The 17,994-nt window shown below is 48.6% G+C and overlaps 1 protein-coding gene across 2 annotated transcripts in view; it reads right to left on the bottom strand.

Annotated features, from left to right (window-relative positions):
- Positions 1-6,696: 6,696 nt before the first annotated feature.
- The window catches only part of CAPN5 (calpain 5), a 137,269-nt gene continuing 125,971 nt past the window's right edge, over positions 6,697-17,994 (bottom strand). For both annotated transcript variants that reach the window (XM_048840187.2, XM_048840197.2), the window contains 2 exons: positions 10,284-10,420; positions 6,697-9,135 (listed from right to left, as the gene is read on the bottom strand). In XM_048840187.2, coding sequence (XP_048696144.2) covers positions 8,953-9,135; positions 10,284-10,420 — 320 coding nt within the window. In that variant the 3' untranslated portion in view covers positions 6,697-8,952. The remainder of the gene's footprint in view (positions 9,136-10,283; positions 10,421-17,994) is intronic.

Genomic DNA, 17,994 nt, shown 5'->3' with positions numbered 1-17,994 from the left:
GCACAGACTGTGCTAGTGTGATGCCAACTCTGGCATGAGGCACCCCCCCAAGAAGGTGAAAGTGCATACAGGGCTCCTCCCCCTCCCCCCATGTGCTGGCCAGGAAGAACCATACTGCTGCAGGATCCATGCGGGACTCCTGGTGGAAGCCCTCCTGCAGCTGTGCAGGGGTGGGACAGAATTGACCAGGTATCACGCGAAGGCTCAGCCACAGAAACATCAGCTCAGAGACGAGCCTTTGCGGGTCCCAGCGTTTGCAAAAGGAGAAGAGCAGCAAGTGCAAAGGGGGCCAGCCTCTGCCCGAGCGGGGCCCCTGGCAGCTCTGAATTGCCAAAGGCATCTCACAGGGGCATTTATTTTCAGCGCTCCCACCGTGGACGTGCACACACGTCTCACCGGCCATGACTGTGTGGCCCTTTTGAGGGATGGAGCCTCTGGGGTGAATTAGGAAGCTTGAGTCCCTCTTCTGGAGGGGGACTGAGGATGTGCCCAAGCCCATTGTTCTCAGGAGTGGGAGAAGTCTCCCCTGCAGGCCCAGGGGTGAGGAGGAGTGTGGCTAGACACGGCTGCTCCCTTCAGTTTCCTCCTTTCCCACTCGTCCCATAAAGGGCTGGCCAGCCAGTCTGCTAGAGGAGTTTAGTGCCTGATCCCAGCAGCCTCCCCAACCCTCCCCTTACTGCAGACAGAGTTCTGAGAGTGGCCTTAAAGCCCCAGATCCAACTCCCATGGAGCTGCCCCCCTCCAGCAGCAGCCCCCCCACAACGCCCCCAGCCTTCTGCCTTCCATCAGGCCCTTCCAGCATGAATAGTGGAGGCTCTAACATTGCTGATTGTTTGGCTGTTTTAATCCCTCTCCCTCCCTCTGTAGCTCTTCAGGGCTTTTCTGGTGGTTTTATACAGTACCAGGCACACAGCAGGGCTCTGCGCATACATAGAAATGTTAGTGTTTGAGCCAGGGGAAACCAGGGGCTTAGCAAGGAGGGACTGGAACCATTTCTTGTATTGGGCCCCTCCTGCTCCTTCATGTTTTAAAGTCTCTTTATAGTATGACTTTACATTCCCCTTGATTCTATTGTAAACTGGATAGGGCAGGGAATAGTTAGCCACAATTTGTCCATTACATATGTAAGCAGGGTCTGAATGAATTTCCCCCTGACAGCTAGCTGGGAGGGGGAGAGACTTCAGGTACAAACTGTATTTACACCTACTCTGCTTAGATATCCAGCAGATAGAGCGGTGTTGCTCAAAGTAATCAACTTTGGCTGGTGATGGGTTACAAATAGTTAGTATTGAATGCAGGGGTAGTGAAATGCTGTTATCCATGTTGTTGTCTTTATTGTATGAATAAAGGGGAGCAGAACTGAGCTTAACCTGTCCCAATTGAGGGGGCCACCCTCAGCTGAAAGGACCTCATTAAGCCAGGGGCTCGAAAACCAGAGCTGTGTGAAAGTAAGATAGGTAAGGACGAATGTCCCAGCCGGGAGGTTTCAGAGTAACAGCCCTGTTAGTCTGTAGGGTCCCTGGTCTGGTTTAACCTGTTCCTGCCTGCTGTTCAAAGAAAGAACTAAATAGGCTTCATTGGGAGCCTCTTTGTTATTTTAAAATGCTTAATGAGAGCTGAAATCACTCATGGTAGGACCTTAGAGACTAACCAATTTATTTGAGTATGAGCTTTCGTGAGCTACAGCGAAGTGAGCTGTAGCTCACGAAAGCTCATGCTCAAATAAATTGGTTAGTCTCTAAGGTGCCACAAGTCCTCCTTTTCTTTTTGCGAATACAGACTAACACGGCTGTTACTCTGAAACCTGTCATGGTAGGACCGTGTTTCTGCCCAGCCTGCTAAGAGCTAAACATCACAAGGAGATTGACCTGCAGAGGCTACAGCAGAGAAACAGGCAGCAGCAGAAGGTGACTGAGGGGCAGCCAGTGGAATGAGCAGCTGGCAGGGCAGCCAGCCAGAGCAAGTGCTCAGAGGGTGGAGCAGGCAAGGTGCCCTCTTCCTCGGGTGGGAAGTGAACTCACACAGATGCACCTCCAAACGCTCTCTGACCAAGGACAACCACTGTGAGTGTGGCAGGGTGAGGGAGCAGAGGAGGGCACAGTCAAGGAACTTTTGATTGTAGAACTCAAGAACACCAGGCAGAAGACTCTGCCCCACGCATTCTGGGGTTGGGGTCCTGCTCACAGTTTTAGGTTTAGGAATCCTGCTTGTGGCATTTTCCCTAATTAATGTCAGGTGACTTCCCTCCTTTCATTAAAAATTTCTTTTCTACATTCAGACTCTGTGCTTGTGAGTGGGGAAGCATTGCCTCTCAGAGGGGCCCAGAGGTGGTGTGTAATTTTCCCAGGTTACTGGGTGGGGGCTCAAGCCGGTTCCATGTTGTATTGTTGAAAAGGAACCTCTAGATGTTGAACTTGGCCCTGGATGCTGCTGGCTCCACCTGGCTGAAGGGTTATACATACTTACCGTGATATAATAATCAATAATCCACAGAGTGTGTGCTATTGGTGTGGGACTCACTTCACTCACCTCTTTGTCTGTTTGCAGGGATTCCTCTGGTGGCAGTTTCCTTCCTCTTTTGTGGAGGCACCCGCTGGGAAAGGCCTGCTTTGTGAAGGTGGCTTAATTGGGGAAGAGGGGAATTGAGGCTCAAAGGGAGAGGGCTTTCTGGGAAATGTAGTCTTAGGCTGAAAGCTCAACTATGGGAAACGGACATAGGGGCCTGATTTGATTCTCAGTTACACCGCTGTAAATCTGCTGTAACTGCATCAACCTCAGTGGCATGCGTGAGTGCAGAATTTGGGTCTCTAACTTGATGAAGGCACTTTCCTGGAATTAAAGAGGTGTGGTTTTAGTTCACACTATCACCAGGTTGCATCATCACTGGGTTTTGTGGTCTGCTACCATCCAATTTGTAAATTCTCAGCCCTCTTTATGAATTACACCTGTGTGTTTTGCTGCGACAGTAAGGCATGCGTCTATGCCAACGGTCTCTACGTAAAAGAATAAATGGACACAAATCAGATGTCAAGAATTATAACATTCATAAACCAGTCGGAGAACACTTCAATCTCTCTGGTCACGCAATCACAGACATGAAGGTCGCTATCTTAAAACAAAAAAACTTCAAATCCAGACTCCAGCGAGAAACTGCTGAATTGGAATTCATTTGCAAATTGGATACTATTAATTTAGGCTTAAATAGAGACTGGGAGTGGCTAAGTCATTATGCAAGGTAGCCTATTTCCTCTTGTTTTTTCCTACCCCCCCCCCCCCCCCCAGATGTTCTGGTTTAACTTGGATTTAAACTTGGAGAGTGGTCAGTTTGGATGAGCTATTACCAGCAGGAGAGTGAGTTTGTGTGTGTATGGGGGTGGGGGGGATGTGAGAAAACCTGGATTTGTGCAGGAAATGGCCCAACTTGATTATCATGCACATTGTGTAAAGAGTTGTCACTTTGGATGGGCTATCACCAGCAGGAGAGTGAATTTGTGTGGGGGGGTGGAGGGTGAGAAAACCTGGATTTGTGCTGGAAATGGCCCAACCTGATGATCACTTTAGATAAGCTATTACCAGCAGGACAGTGGGGTGGGAGGAGGTATTGTTTCATATTCTCTGTGTATATATAAAGTCTGCTGCAGTTTCCACGGTATGCATCCGATGAAGTGAGCTGTAGTTCACGAAAGCTCATGCTCAAATAAATTGGTTAGTCTCTAAGGTGCCACAAGTACTCCTTTTCTTTTTGCGAATACAGACTAACACGGCTGTTACTCTGAAACCTATGATATCCAAGGTAACTCAGCCAATCACCACCCTTACTGTACAGCTAATCTGCATGCAATAATTTCATTGGTCGCATGAGGGAGACTGCAGAGAGGGTGGATTACCTGGCCCAACTGCCCATTCAGCATAGCATAGACAAGAAGCCCAAACACACACACAGCCCCTCATTGCAGCATGTACCCACCCCCTCCCAATTTGCCACCTACACAAATCTTCCAAGGGTGTCACTCTGTTTGGATGTCACGCTGACGCCCAGCATGTCAGCGGAGTCAGCATGAAGCGATGCAAACAGCCACCGGCCGGGCTGAGAGCTCTTTTGGTTACAGTATCACCAGGTCCAAACACCACTGGGAGACTTCAGTGGAGTGTTGGCGTCCAAAGGGTCCCTGGCAGTTGATCAGACAAAGTGGGGTAACAGCCATGTGGGGTATCAGAAGGTGTGCTGGGGGCAGCCCCGTGCAAAAACTTCAGGGCACATGTGTGAACAGCAACACTGTCCCTGCAGCCCACCACATGGACATGAGCCCCCCATTATTGGTGTTGTGTACACACAAGACGTTACAAAGTACACCCGGGTGACAGCATGGGTTTTCAGCTATTAGTCTATATTTAAGCGCCTGACTGGAAGTGGCCTGGCTGTCAGAGGTGCTAAGCATGTCTATCTTCCACTGACTGTAAAGGTAGTCGGGTTTGCTCCAGGGTGGATAAAAATCAATTTAAAAAAAAATCGGATTTTTAAAATTTAAATCGGATTTTTTTGATAAAATGCTTTTTGAGGGGAAAAAACCTATCTAAAGATAGTTTTAATTAAGATACATTATAGCTCAAAGATATCTCATCATGGAATAGGGATTATAAATTCTAATTCTATGGTATGAGACAACATATTCATGGAATGTTTAAGGAAAGTTTTGTAAATGAGTTCCAATAGTTCATGGATTAGGGACCCAATTTTATGAGGTTCCAGAGGCTTCTGTATAGATTATTTAGGTTAATCTTTCTATCTACCCTGTGGGACTCAGTACTCAGTCTAGAAGATACCATTAGAGATGCTTAGTTTTGCTGTTGAAGAAAAAAATACATAACGTTGTTGTTTTAGTTAAATAAAACAATTTAAATGTCTGTCTGGTGATGTTCTCCTCCTAATGCAGCATGGCAAGAAAATCCTTCCAATATTAATGATTAACCTGTTGAATTGGAGATAGTTCACCTCCCAATGACTTCATAAATATCTGCTTCAATTACCTTTGGTAAATGAAATAACCAAACAATCATTCATTTTCAGATATAGCTGTAAAACGAATCTGAAAAGTTTTCAAAATAAATCACTTTAAAAATGTATAGTGTGTACCTTCTAAAAATGAAACCTACATCTATCTCTGAGTTGTGAAGAATATGTATTGAGGTTATAACAACCAATAAGAATGCACTTTTATGTAGAAATCCATGATAAACTCGAGTCTTCCTGACTAGTGATTTAAATCAAATCCACCCTGGTTTGCTCAGCACCTCTGAAAGTTGGACCGCTTTAGTTCCTGTGCCTAACCATGGGCCCCCAATGAAAATGTCGACGCTGCTGCCCACAGGGCAGGCCGTGATGCCTGAGCTGATTTCACTTTCTCCGCTAGATGGATTTGCTGCCCTTTTTGAGTGTCCCCTTGAAATAGCCTCAGGGGTCGGAGGGCAAGCAGCCCATTTCCCCATCTCTGGTGGCTTCAGGGGAACAGGCAGCAGAGCAGCTCCCCCGCTGCACCTTCTGGGGTATCTCCACCTCACTCACTCCTGCAGGTGTAGGGGTGGTGAGGGTCCCTTCCTGCCCCCTCCCCATCTCAGAGCTCCATCCTGTCTGGGAGGGATGCAGGGGCTTTTCTGCCACCCCCTTTCTTCTGCCTCCATGAGTATGACCAGGGTCTTTGCCTTGAAGGACTTTACCTGTCTTTTTCCCCCATGTGGGGAGGGAGACTTCTTTCTCCTGTTTGCTCCCCTTCCCTATGGGGCAGAGGGGCCGCAACACGAGGGCACTCGGTTTCCTCCTGTGACTCTCCTGCAATGGAGGCATAGTGGGAGGGAGTGTGGCGTGGGGGCCCAGCAGTGCGATGGAAGCATACAGTACCGTCATGAGAGTTTGCTGGCTGTAAGCTCATCAGGTAGTCCAGGCAATTCCTCCAGTACAGCGATGCCACCAACACCTAAAGGAAAATGCCCAAAGTCTCATGGCTTTCAGAAGGCCCCCACAGCATGCTGTCCCTGCTTCTTCCTCTGCGACCGCCTCTTCGGCACGTAAATAAAAATTTGTGGGGGGTAGAAGGATGAAATCACCTGGAGCTGCAGCTACTCCTGTCAGGGCTACCATGCAGCTCGCTGGTAGTAATAGGGCCGCAGAATGTAGCACTGCACAGATTCAGAGGCTGCCGGGGAAGCCCCCCCAGGGGCACATGAATTACACTGGTGGCCTCTCCTGCCCCTCGAGCAGCCCAGAATTAGGGCACAAAAGGGGTGCATAGAACAGAGTCTCACACAGTGTGGGGGCAGGGATCCACTGTCACTGGAATGCTGCTTTTCTGGCTTGAGAAAAGGAGTAACCTTTAACCACCGCAGCTCTTACCTGGACCCGAGCCACATTCTCCAGCAGGTCTGTCTGTGCCATGGCCGACTGTCTTTCAGGAGGAGAAGAGTTCTGGGGACTGGAAAGTTAGACCTTGACACCGTGTGGCTCGTGGCCAGGTACACAGTGTAAGGGTTTGCTCTCAGATGAGAAGGATGCTCCCCAAATCTAGTCCTCCCCGCACATTCCCTTTCCCCATTGAGTGAATGTTTATTAGTGTAATCGGGTGTGCATACCGGTAGCTGTTTACTGACTTCACCTTAAGATCATGCCCATGACTTGGCTTGAATTAAAAGTTTGCAGAGAAATCAATTCGAAATGGAAGTTTATTGAAAAGAATCTAAAACTGAATAACCCAATCCATACAGTAGCCCTTGGGTTTGTGAAAGGGTTATGGAAGACCACGATATTTGGAACTGAGGGCGTTCAAATAAAATATATGCAATTTATTTATAGAAGGTACAATCTGTACAATTTTGGCTTTTTTTTTTTTTTAACTGCATGTTTGGACTGCTCTTTGATCTGGTACAGCATGACACTTGGATGCTTTTGGTATACAAAGACATTTTCCCAGCCCATTTTAACACATAATACACCACAAAGTTTTATGTAATAAAGTGCAATACTGGATTCTTTGTGAGGAATGAAATGATTGATGGAAATAGCAGGCATTAAATCAAAGACAGCTCCTAGACCAACGAGGCTGACTGTAAAGTGCTGATCTGTCCCCCCAAAAAACAAACAAACTAATTTAACTTAAAACTTCTATTCATGTTACTGAAGTGGAAAAGACAGCAACATTTACAATGGAATGTCAATAACTCCACTCCCAAATCTGCTTTAAAAGTAAAAGAGATCCAAATAAATGATGTAAGAAAAGATTCTTCTGTGGATGAGGAATAAAGCCTACTTCTATCATTTTGTTTCTTAAGAGAAAGAAAAACTGACCTAAAAGGATTACAAATATTAAGACATTTTGGTCCTGATACAATATGATGAAATTAAAAAGGCCGTAAAAACTCATCTTTCCTGTCATTATGGCTTGCTTGTCTGTAAGAAATAGACAAGATAGTTTGTGTATTGTGTAACTTTCCCTAGGAGCTAGTTCAGTGGTCCCCAAACTTTTTCACTTGCACTCCCCCCCCCCCCCCCCCCCGGGAGGAGCAGGAGGTAAGTGGGGCAGGACAGGGGAGAGGGAGCTGCGCTCCAGAGGTGGGGGGGGGGGGTGAATGGGGCTGGGCAGGGGAGGGGGAGCCACACTCCGGAGGTGGGGGGAGGTGAGTGGGGCATGAGGGGGAGGGGCAACTGCACTCCGGAGGTCGGGGGATGACTAGGGTAGGAGTGGGAGGGGAAGCCGTGCTCTGGAGGTGCGGGGAGGTGACTGGGGCAGGACCGGGAGGGGGAGCTGTGCTCCAGAGGTGGGGGGAGGGAGGGGCAGGGAGCCATCCCTGAGTGCTCCTCCGGGCTCCAGCAGCGGCAGCACCTGCTGCTCTTCCTGCCCCCCGGTGGCAGAGGCCAGTTACTGCGAGAAACCAGACAGTGTCTGGGCGGTTGGACCTGGGCTGGAGCAGAGCTGGGGGCAGAGCGAGGCTGGATGGTGCTCCCCCCCTACCCCCCCAGATGTTCCTCTGCACCCCCCTGGGGGGCACGCCCCACAGTTTGGGGACTACTGAACTAGTTAAAGGGGCCAGATTGGCTTTTCCATTTCCCCTCTCCCAATTATCAATGAAAGACTGGGGTTGATACTTGGCAACGTAGACTACACCCAGCTGGAAGTGAGACAGCAGGCACTGGGTGGTGCAGCCATAATCTCCGCCTGCCCAAGGAGGATGGGATTCGCTGTTTTGGAAAGACTGGACATTTTCTCCTTCCAGCTGCTCTACAGCCAGTGTACAAACCTGGGCCCACTGTGCATACAAACGACCATGTACATTTACACCACTTAGAATCATAGAATGTCAGCATTGGAAGGGACCTCAGGAGGTCATCTAGTCCAACCCCCTGCTCAAAGCAGGACCAATCCCCAGTTTTTGCCCCACATCCCTAAATCGCCCCCTCAAGGATTGAACTCACAACCCTGGGTTTAGCAGGCCAATGCTCAAACCACTGAGCCATCCCTCCCCCCGTTTATCCACTTTTCTGAGATGCCACCACAGATATGTGATTAAAGGAGACTTCAGTGATGATGAATTTCTAAAACCAAGCAAGTAAATCGAAGAGGCATATTGCTTGGTGGGACCAATCTGCCCATCTCTGGGGGTGCGCAACATCCCCATGTAAACAAACAGCATCAGGGCATCCCACTCTGGCTGTCACAGAATGTACCATATGCCCAGTGCTTTCACACCGGCACAAACCACTTTAGTATTGGCTACAAATGATGCCTCGTGTGAGGAAAAGAATCATTTTGGTTCCCAAAAAGGCACCTTGTTTAACATTGAAAACATAAGACTGGCCCCTTCAAGTGTGATGCATGCATAGTTCATACACTCTTGCAGATGGTATATATACTATATATATTTTATATTCACATATATGGCTCCAGAAGAAGACTCCTTGAGAAGCTAGACATTGGTGAGTTTGCTACTGCTGAGTAGTCTCACAGCAATGCTTCCTGAAATGCCACTGGATTTTTTGTTCCCCTTGTCTTGGAGATGAAGGGTTTGCTGTGACAGACGGTCATCAGGGTCACCAGTTAGGGCCACCTGGCCCAGGAACTCGTCACTTATAATGTTATGGTTCCAGACCTAGAGAAACAAAACACAAAATGGGTGCTGTTCCTGTTGGGTCACATGCAGGCTTTCTGCTGCAACCTATTCTGCATGTACAAACATCTGTACAGGGTATATGGGATGCCTTTATCATTCTATTCTTGCTGTTATTGATTAGTTCTCTTGCAGTAGCACCGAGAGGCCCCAGATTAGATCAGGGCCATATTGTGCTGGGTGCTGTACATACGAGAAGCAAGACAGTCCCTGAGCTGAACAGCTTACAGTCTAAATAGACAAAACAGACAAAGCGTGGAAGAAAGGAAGTATAGTTATCTCCGTTTTACAAATGGGGACTTGGGACACAAAGAGACAAAGTGACTAAGTGACTTGCCCAAGGGCGCACAGGAAACCTGTGGGGACCAGATCTCCTGGAACTTAATCTCTAGACCAGCCTCTCTCTCCACCTCTGCAGCTGGTGAATCTTGATCTTCCTCCACTTTCGAAATGGTCACTGGGCTAATCATTTTCCTGGGTGGATGAGTGGACTTTTTAACCCTTGTCACTGGCCATACAGAGGGTATTTTAATAATGATGTGATGACTTGTGTCCTTGCCTCTCCCAGGATTAGATACACACCTCCTCTGATCCCTGCGGGCTGGGGTCAGAACGACAGCATGGAAGCGTTGTTAGTGACTACAGGAGCTGAAAGGCAGTGAAGAACCAGACCCCACATTCCTTTTGTTTTTAGGGCTCCCTGAAGAGGCTATACTTGATGTGAAAAGTATCTGTAGTACCTCATAATGAGCCAACTCCTGAAGCCCTTACTGAGTTCTTATTACGGAATCCAAACTTGGGCAAACTCCCATTGACTTTAGTGGGAATTAGATCAGTGAAGAGCTTAGTAAAAAGGCTTGACAATTTGGCCACTAGTACCTACGCATTGTCTAAAGCACCAGACCTCCTTAAGCCCACATTTCTGCTTAAGACCTTGACAAATTAATACTTTTCACTTAACACGTTAAATAATTGAGCCTCACAATCCCCCAGGAAGCAAGTATGAGTATCACTGTTAGACCGGGAAACTGAGTCACAAAGTATTAAGATGAAATAGCCAATGCTGCCCTGCAGATCAGGGAATAGAACCTGAGTCCCGCTGGCTCCCCACAGACTGGCCTTCTAGTCACCTGCACAATGATGGGTTGTCCTGCCTTCTTGCGATAGAAGAGACCTTTCACATCAAACTCTGGAGCCAGGGTGTTTTTCTGCGCTGGAGATCGAATTTTTTTCCCTTCGCACTTTATGATCACGTACGGGTCTGCTCCTGGGGAGAGGAAAGAGAATTTACCTCCTGCTGCAGCTAACATCGTTCCTCTTAGCCCTTGCTTGGGTCACTCCTGACAGTGGGTATTATAGTCTATAACCCACAAATGGCAGCAGGAAATCAAGTGAACTCCGTAAAATGGGGACAGTGATGCTCGCCCACCTACGCAATGTCCTTTGAGATCTACAGATGTCAGGGGTCAAGGTTCATTTGCATTATGCATGGTGTCACCTCGGATGTGGGCTAGTGGCTGAGCAAACCAGCTGGAGGTGGTTCCCAAACAGTGAAGTGACAACATCACTGTAACATACAAGCCCAGATGTTCCGAACTGACTAGTGATTTTGGGTGCCCAGCTTGAAACACTCTCAAGAGGCCTGATTTTCAGACAACGGATGCTCAGCACATTCTGAAAATCAGAGCTCTTGCAGGTGTCTCCTGCTGGGCCCTCAAAATCACTAGCTGCTTCGGAGCATCTTAGCTGCAGGCCGTTGCAAAAAATAGCCCCATAAACATGAACAGAAGAAAACACAGCACGGCCACATTGCAGTGCAATTGTTACCAGTGCAAGGACCTCGCTTCACTACTCAGTGAAAAGGATAAGCACGTAGAAGTGAGTGTTTGCTGTCTAGTTACACTCTGCATGATACCACCAGAGCTATTTAGCTCTTAGAAGGCAAGACCCTACAAAGTGGCAGCCACTTTCTGAGAGGGCTGAGCACCCTCAATGCCCACTGACGTCGGTGCAGTTGAGGGCACTCAACACCTTGCTGAATTGAGCCCACAGAGCATTTTTCATCCGTAGATCTCAAGACACTTTATAAAAGGAGGTAAGAACATAAGAACGTCCATACTGGGTCAGACCAAAGGTCCATCTAGTCCAGTATCCTGTCTTCTGACAGTGGCCAATGCCAGGTGCCCCAGAAGGAATGAACAGGTAATCTCAAGTGTTGCCCATTCCAAGCTTCTGGCAAACAAAGGCTAGGGACACCATCCCTGTCCATCCTGGCTAATAGCTAATGATGGACCTATCCTCTATGAACTTATCTAATTCTTTTTTGAACCCTGTTGTAGTCTTGGCCTTCACAACATCCTCTGGCAAGGATTTCCACAGATTGCCTGTGCACTGTGTGAAAAAATACTTCCTTTTGTTTGTTTTAAACCTACTGCCTATTAATTTCATTTGGTGCCCCCTAGTTCTCGTGTTATGAGAAGGAGTAAATAACACTTCCTTATTTCCTTTCTCCACACCAGCCATGATTTTATAAACCTCAATCCTATCCTCGCTTAGTCATCTCTTTTCTAAGATGAAGGATCACTGCCCCATTCTATAGATTGGGCAACTGACTTACCCAAAAGTTATAGGCAGACCTGGGGAAAGAACTCAAGTCTCCTACCTCCCAGGACATGCCTTAACCACTGGACCATGCTGCCACCTATAGGAACTTTGTAAGGGAAAGAGGTACCCAGGTTTCTACCCCACAGTCCACCAACTTGCACAATCTAGCCCTAAATGCAGAGGGCCAAAGGCTACCTTTGACTTGCAAGTGCAGTGTAATGTGGAGTCCGAGCCTTGTGCTGGATCACTGCATAATATGCTTTTATTGCTTGCGGGACAATCAAGGGACAAATTATCCCACCTCATTACTAGTTCTCAGTCTTGTCTAGGTACAAGGCTTCCTCACAGTGAGGGCCTTTGGAGATGGACCAAGCTGTGTTCGATCCCTGCAGTGCTTCCCACACATCTGCTCATTGATTGTAGTTTATCTCACAACCCCCACTTGCCTTTGGGATGAATCCTGGCTAAAACCGAGCTCTGGGTTCCACTCTCACAGGTGCCCATCAAGAGGAATGCCAGTGAAGCCAATGGAGCTGCACTGGCATCGAGGCAGTGCGAGAGGAGACTCGGGTCCTTGGCCTGTCCCACGTAGACACAGCCTTCTCGGAGCAACTTGTGAGGCTCACGGACAGCCGGTTGCTAACACCGGCCAGAAGTGACTCATTTGCTCTCACTACTTTGGTGGCTTGTGGGCTTTGGGTAAGGAAAAGCTCGATTTTACTCGAGACTGAGAGCAAACGACATTCACTCCATTGCTCAAGTCCCAAATCCCACCTCGGCGCCATGGGACTGGGGAGGCCACGGGGTGAATTCCACCCAGGATCGGTAACAATAATGGGACGGGGGAACGCTTCACGTGCGAGGTACGGCTAGAGGGTAAGGCCGGGTTTGTTAAGTAACCAGGCGTGTGTGCACTCAACATTGGACAAGACCCAGAAAGGAGACGGGCTCTGCCTTGAAGAGTTTCCAATCCAGCAGAGCAGACAGGACACAGTAGGGCCCCCAGAAGAGGAATACATTCGGAGGGGCTTTAGAAAAAACCGGTTACCTACCTCTTATAACTGTTGTTCTTCAAGATATGTTGCTCGTGTCCATTCCAAGTAGGTGTGTGCATGCCGTGTGCACGGTCGTCAGAAGGTTTCCCCCTAGCGGTACCCATCAGGTCAGCTGTGGAGCCCCCTGGAGTCACGCTTTCATGGCGGTGTATATAGGTCCCTGCAAACCCCCCACCTCTTCAGCTCCTTCTTGCCGGATACTCTGACAGCGGGGAGGCGGGTGGGTTGTGGAATGGACATGAACAACACATCTCGATCAACAATGACAAGAGGTAGGTAACCGTTTTTTCTTCCTGGAGTGCTTGCTCATGTCGATTCCAAGTAGGTGACTCCCAAGTCTTACCTAGGAGGCGAGGTCAGAGTTCACGGAATCGCTGATTGTAGCACTGTTCTGCTGAATGCTGCATCGTCTCTAGCCTGCGGCGTAATGGCAGTGTGAGACGTAAAGGTGTGGATCGACGGCCACATCGCTGCCTTGCAGATGTCTTGAATAGGAACTTGTGCCAGGAACGCACCTGAGGATGCCTGTGCCCTTGTGGAGTGTGCCGTCAGCACGGGGGAAGGTATCTCTGCCAAGTCATAGCATGCCAGGATACAGGACATGATCCAAGAAGAGATCCTTTGGGACCAGACTGGAAGCCCTTTCATCCGCTCTGCAATTGCAATGAAGAGTTGCAATGATTTTCGAAATGGCTTCGTTCTTCCAATGTAGAAGGCTAATGCTTATCTGACATCCAGGGAGTGGAGCATTCATTCCCTGTTGTTAGCGTGCAGCTTAGGAAAGAACACAGGAAGAAAAATATCCTGGTTCGCGTGGAATTGAGAATTGAGGCACAAGAGGTGTTCTCGTCCATCCTCCCTGTGGAAGGAAAAGGCCCGGGTAGAGACCGTCGAATCGTGGAAGTCAACGAATAGCTATGCAGGTGGTGTCGGAGAGAAGGCTTTGGATTCTTTGACCATGGGATGGTGTTCCATGAAGGAGGAGTGCTGGGCAGAGATGGGCTCCACCTAACGAAGAGAGGAAAGAGCATCTTCGCAAGCAGGCTGGCTAACCTAGTGAGGAGGGCTTTAAACTAGGTTCACCGGGGGAAGGAGACCAAAGCCTTGAGGTAAGTGGGGAAGTGGGATACCGGGAGGAAGCACGAGCAGGAGAACGCGAGAGGGGAGGGCTCCTGCCTCATACTGAGAAAGGGGGACGATCAGCGAGTTATCTCAAGTGCCTATACACAAATGCAAGAAGCCTGGGAAACAGGCAGGGAGAACTGGAAGTCCTGGCACAGTCAAGGAATTATGATGTGATTGGAATATGATTGGTGGGATAACTCACATGACTGAAGTACTGTCATGGATGGATATAAACTGTTCAGGAAGGACAGGCAGGGCAGAAAAGGTGGGGAAGTTGTATTGTATGTAAGAGAGCAGTATGACTGCTCAGAGCTCCGGTATGAAACTGCAGAAAAACCTGAGTGTCTCTGGATTAAGTTTAGAAGTGTGAGCAATAAGGGTGATGTCGTGGTGGGAGTCTGCTACAGACCACCAGACCAGGGGGATGAGGCGGACGAGGCTTTCTTCCGGCAACTAACGGAAGTTACTAGATCGCAGGCTCTGGTTCTCATGGGAGACTTCAATCACCCTGATATCTGCTGGGAGAGGAATACAGTGGTGCACAGACGATCCAGGAAGTTTTTGGAAAGTGTAGGGGACAATTTCCTGGTGCAAGTGCTGGAGGAACCAACTAGGGGCAGAGCTCTTCTTGACCTGCTGCTCACAAACCGGGAAGAATTAGCAGGGGAAGCGAAAGTGGATGGGAACCTGGGAGGCAGTGACCATGAGACGGTCGAGTTCAGAATCCTGACACAAGGAAGAAAGGAGAGCAGCAGAATACGGACCCTGGACTTCAGAAAAGCAGACTTCGACTCCCTCAGGGAACTGATGGGCACGATCCCCTGGGAGAATAACATGACGGGGAAAGGAGTCCAGGACAGCTGGCTGTATTTTAAAGAATCCTTATTGAGGTTACAGGGATAACCTCAATGTGTAGAAATCCCGATGTGTAGAAAGAATAGTAAATATGGCAGGCGACCAGCTTGGCTTAACAGTGAAATCCTTGCTGATCTTAAACACAAAACAGAAGCTTACAAGAAGTGAAAGATTGGACAAATGACCAGGGAGGAGTATAAAAATATTGCTCAGGCATGCAGGAGTGAAATCAGGAAGGCCAAATCACACTTGGAGTTGCAGCTAGCAAGAGATGTTAAGAGTAACAAGAAGGGTTTCTTCAGGCATGTTAGCAACAAGAAGAAAGTCAAGGAAAGTGTGGGCAACTGACTGAATGAGGGAGGCAACCTAGTGACAGAGGATGTGGAAAAAGCTAATGTACTCAATGCCTTTTTGCCTCTGTCTTCACGAACAAGGTCAGCTCCCAGACTACTGCACTGGGCAGCACAGCATGGGGAGGAGGTGACCACCCTCTGTGGAGAAAGTTGTCCTTGTTGACTATTTAGAAAAGCTGGGACTATTTAGAAAAGCTGGACGAGCAAAAGTCCATGGGGCCGGATGCGCTGCATCCGAGAGTGCTAAAGGAGTTGGCGGATGTGATTGCAGAGCCATTGGCCATTATCTTTGAAAACTCATGGCGATCGGTGGAGGTCCCGGACGACTGGAAAAAGGCTAATGTGGTGCCCATCTTTAAAAAAGGGAAGGAGGAGGATCCGGGGAACTACAGGCCAGTCAACCTCACCTAAGACCCTGGAAAAATCATGGAGCAGGTCCTCAAGGAATCAATTCTGAGGCACTTAGAGGAGAGGAAAGTGATCAGGAACAGTCAGCATGGATTCACCAAGGGCAAGTCATGCCTGACTAATCTAATTGCCTTCTATGACGAGATAACTGGCTCTGTGGATGAGGGGAAAGCAGTGGACGTGTTATTCCCTGCCTTTAGCAAAGCTTTTGACACGGTCTCCCACAGTATTCTTGCCAGCAAGTTAAAGAAGTATGGGCTGGATGAATGGACGATAAGGTGGATAGAAAGCTGGCTAGATTATTGGGTTCAACGGGTAGTGATCAATGGCTCCAAGTCTAGTTGGCAACCAGTATCAAGCGCAGTGCCCCAAGGATCGGTCCTGGGGTCGGTTTTGTTCAATATCTTCATAAATGATCTGGAGGATGGCGTGGATTGCACCCTCAGCAAGTTTGCAGATGACACTAAACTGGGAGGAGAGGTAGATACACTGGAGGGGAGGGATAGGATACAGAGGGACCTAAACAAATTAGAGGATTGGGCCAAAAGAAATCTGATGAGGTTCAACAAGGACAAGTGCAGAGTCTTGCACTTAGGACAGAAGAATCCCATGCACTGCTACAGACTAGGGACCAAATGGCTAGGCAGCAGTTCTGCAGAAAAGGACCTACGGGTTACAATGGACGAGAAGCTGGACATGAGTCAACAGTGTGCCCTTGTTGCCAAGAAGGCCAATGGCATTTTGAGATGTATAAGTAGGGGCATTGCCAGCAGATCGAGGGACATGATAGTTCCCCTCTATTCGACACTGACGAGGCCTATCTTGAGTACTGTGTCCAGTTTTGGGCCCCACACTACAAGAAGGATGTGAAAACACTGGAAAGCATCCAGCGGAGGGCAACAAAAATGATTAGGGGTCTGGAACACATGACTTATGAGGAGAGGCTGAGGGAACTGGGATTGTTTAGTCTGCGGAAGAGAAGAATGAGGGGGGATTTGATAGCTGCTTTCAACTACCTGAAAGGGGGTTCCAAAGAGGATGGATCTAGACTGTTCTCAGTGGTAGCTGATGACAGAACGAGGAGTAATGGTCTCAAGTTGCAGTGGGGGAGGTTTAGATTGGATATTAGGAAAAACTTTTTCACTAGGAGGGCGGTGAAGCACTGGAATGCGTTACCTAGGAAGGTGGTGGAATCTCCTTCCTTAGAAGTTTTTAAGGTCAGGCTTGACAAAGCCCTCGCTGGGATGATTTAGTTGGGGATTGGTCCTGCTTTGAGCAGGGGGTTGGACTAGATGACCTCCTGAGGTCCCTTCCAACCCTGATATTCTGTGATTCTATTATACATTTGGGAGAAAGGCCGGGTGCAGTCACAGCTGCACCCTGTCCTTATCGAAGTCCGTATATGGGGGTTCCAAAGTTAAGGCCTTAAGCTCAGACACCCTCTTGGCTGCCAGCAAGAATGCTACTTTCCAGGAAAGGCAGAGGAGGCAGCATGTTGCTAAGGGCTCTAAAGGAGGTCCCTTCAGCCTACAGAACACTAGGTTGAGATCCCATAGGGGAATTGGCTGTCTGAGGGTACAGCCTATCTAATCCTTTGAGGAAGTGGCCCACCATGCGGTTCGTGAAAACTGAGCGACCGACTGAACAGGGCTGGAAAGCTGAGATGGTGGCCAGGTGCACCTTTACTAATGACACCAACAGATCTTATTGTTTCAGATGCAGCAAATAGTGCAGGATAAAGGGAATCAGTGACTGTAAGGGCGGAGTGTCTTTTTGTAATGCCCAAATGGAGAATCTTTTCCACTTGGCCAAATAAGTGGCCCTGGTGGATGGCTTTCTGCTGCCAAGGAGGACCTCTCAAACAGGGTCTGAGCATGTGAGCTCCGAAGGGTTTAGCCATAGAGTTTCCATGCCACAAGACTGAGAGACTGCAGATCAGGATGCTGGAGGCGGCCGTGGTCCTGCGTGATCAAGTCTGGGACCAGGGACAGGGTTATCGGCAAGTCCACTGACAGGTCTAGAAGCATGGTGAACCAGCGTTGGTGTGGCCACACTGGTGCTATTAAGATCATTGATGCTCCCTCCTGTCTGACCTTCAGCAGGACCTTGTGTACAAGCAGGAAGGGTGGGATAGCATATAGTAGGTGGTCCTTCCAAGGGAGGAGAAAAGCATCTGTGAATGAGCCCAGGCTGTGATTCAGGAAGGAGCAAAACTGGTGACACTTCCTGTTGTACTTTGTTGCAAACAAGTCTATTTGGGGAAACCCCTACCGATGGAAGATGTTGATCACAACCTCCAGGCGGAGGGACCACTCATGATTGTGAAATGACCTGCTGAGATGATCGGCCAGTTCGTTCTGGGAACCTGGGAGATACGATGCCTCTAGATGTATCGAATGGGCGATGCAGAAGTCCCACAGCTTGAGGGCTTCCTGGCACAG

The sequence above is a fragment of the Caretta caretta genome, chromosome 1 (assembly GCF_965140235.1).
Source record: "Caretta caretta isolate rCarCar2 chromosome 1, rCarCar1.hap1, whole genome shotgun sequence".
In the NCBI taxonomy this organism is placed as follows: Eukaryota; Metazoa; Chordata; order Testudines; family Cheloniidae; genus Caretta; species Caretta caretta.
Note: the sequence above shows the minus strand (reverse complement) of the source record. Positions and strands in the feature narration are given on the sequence as shown.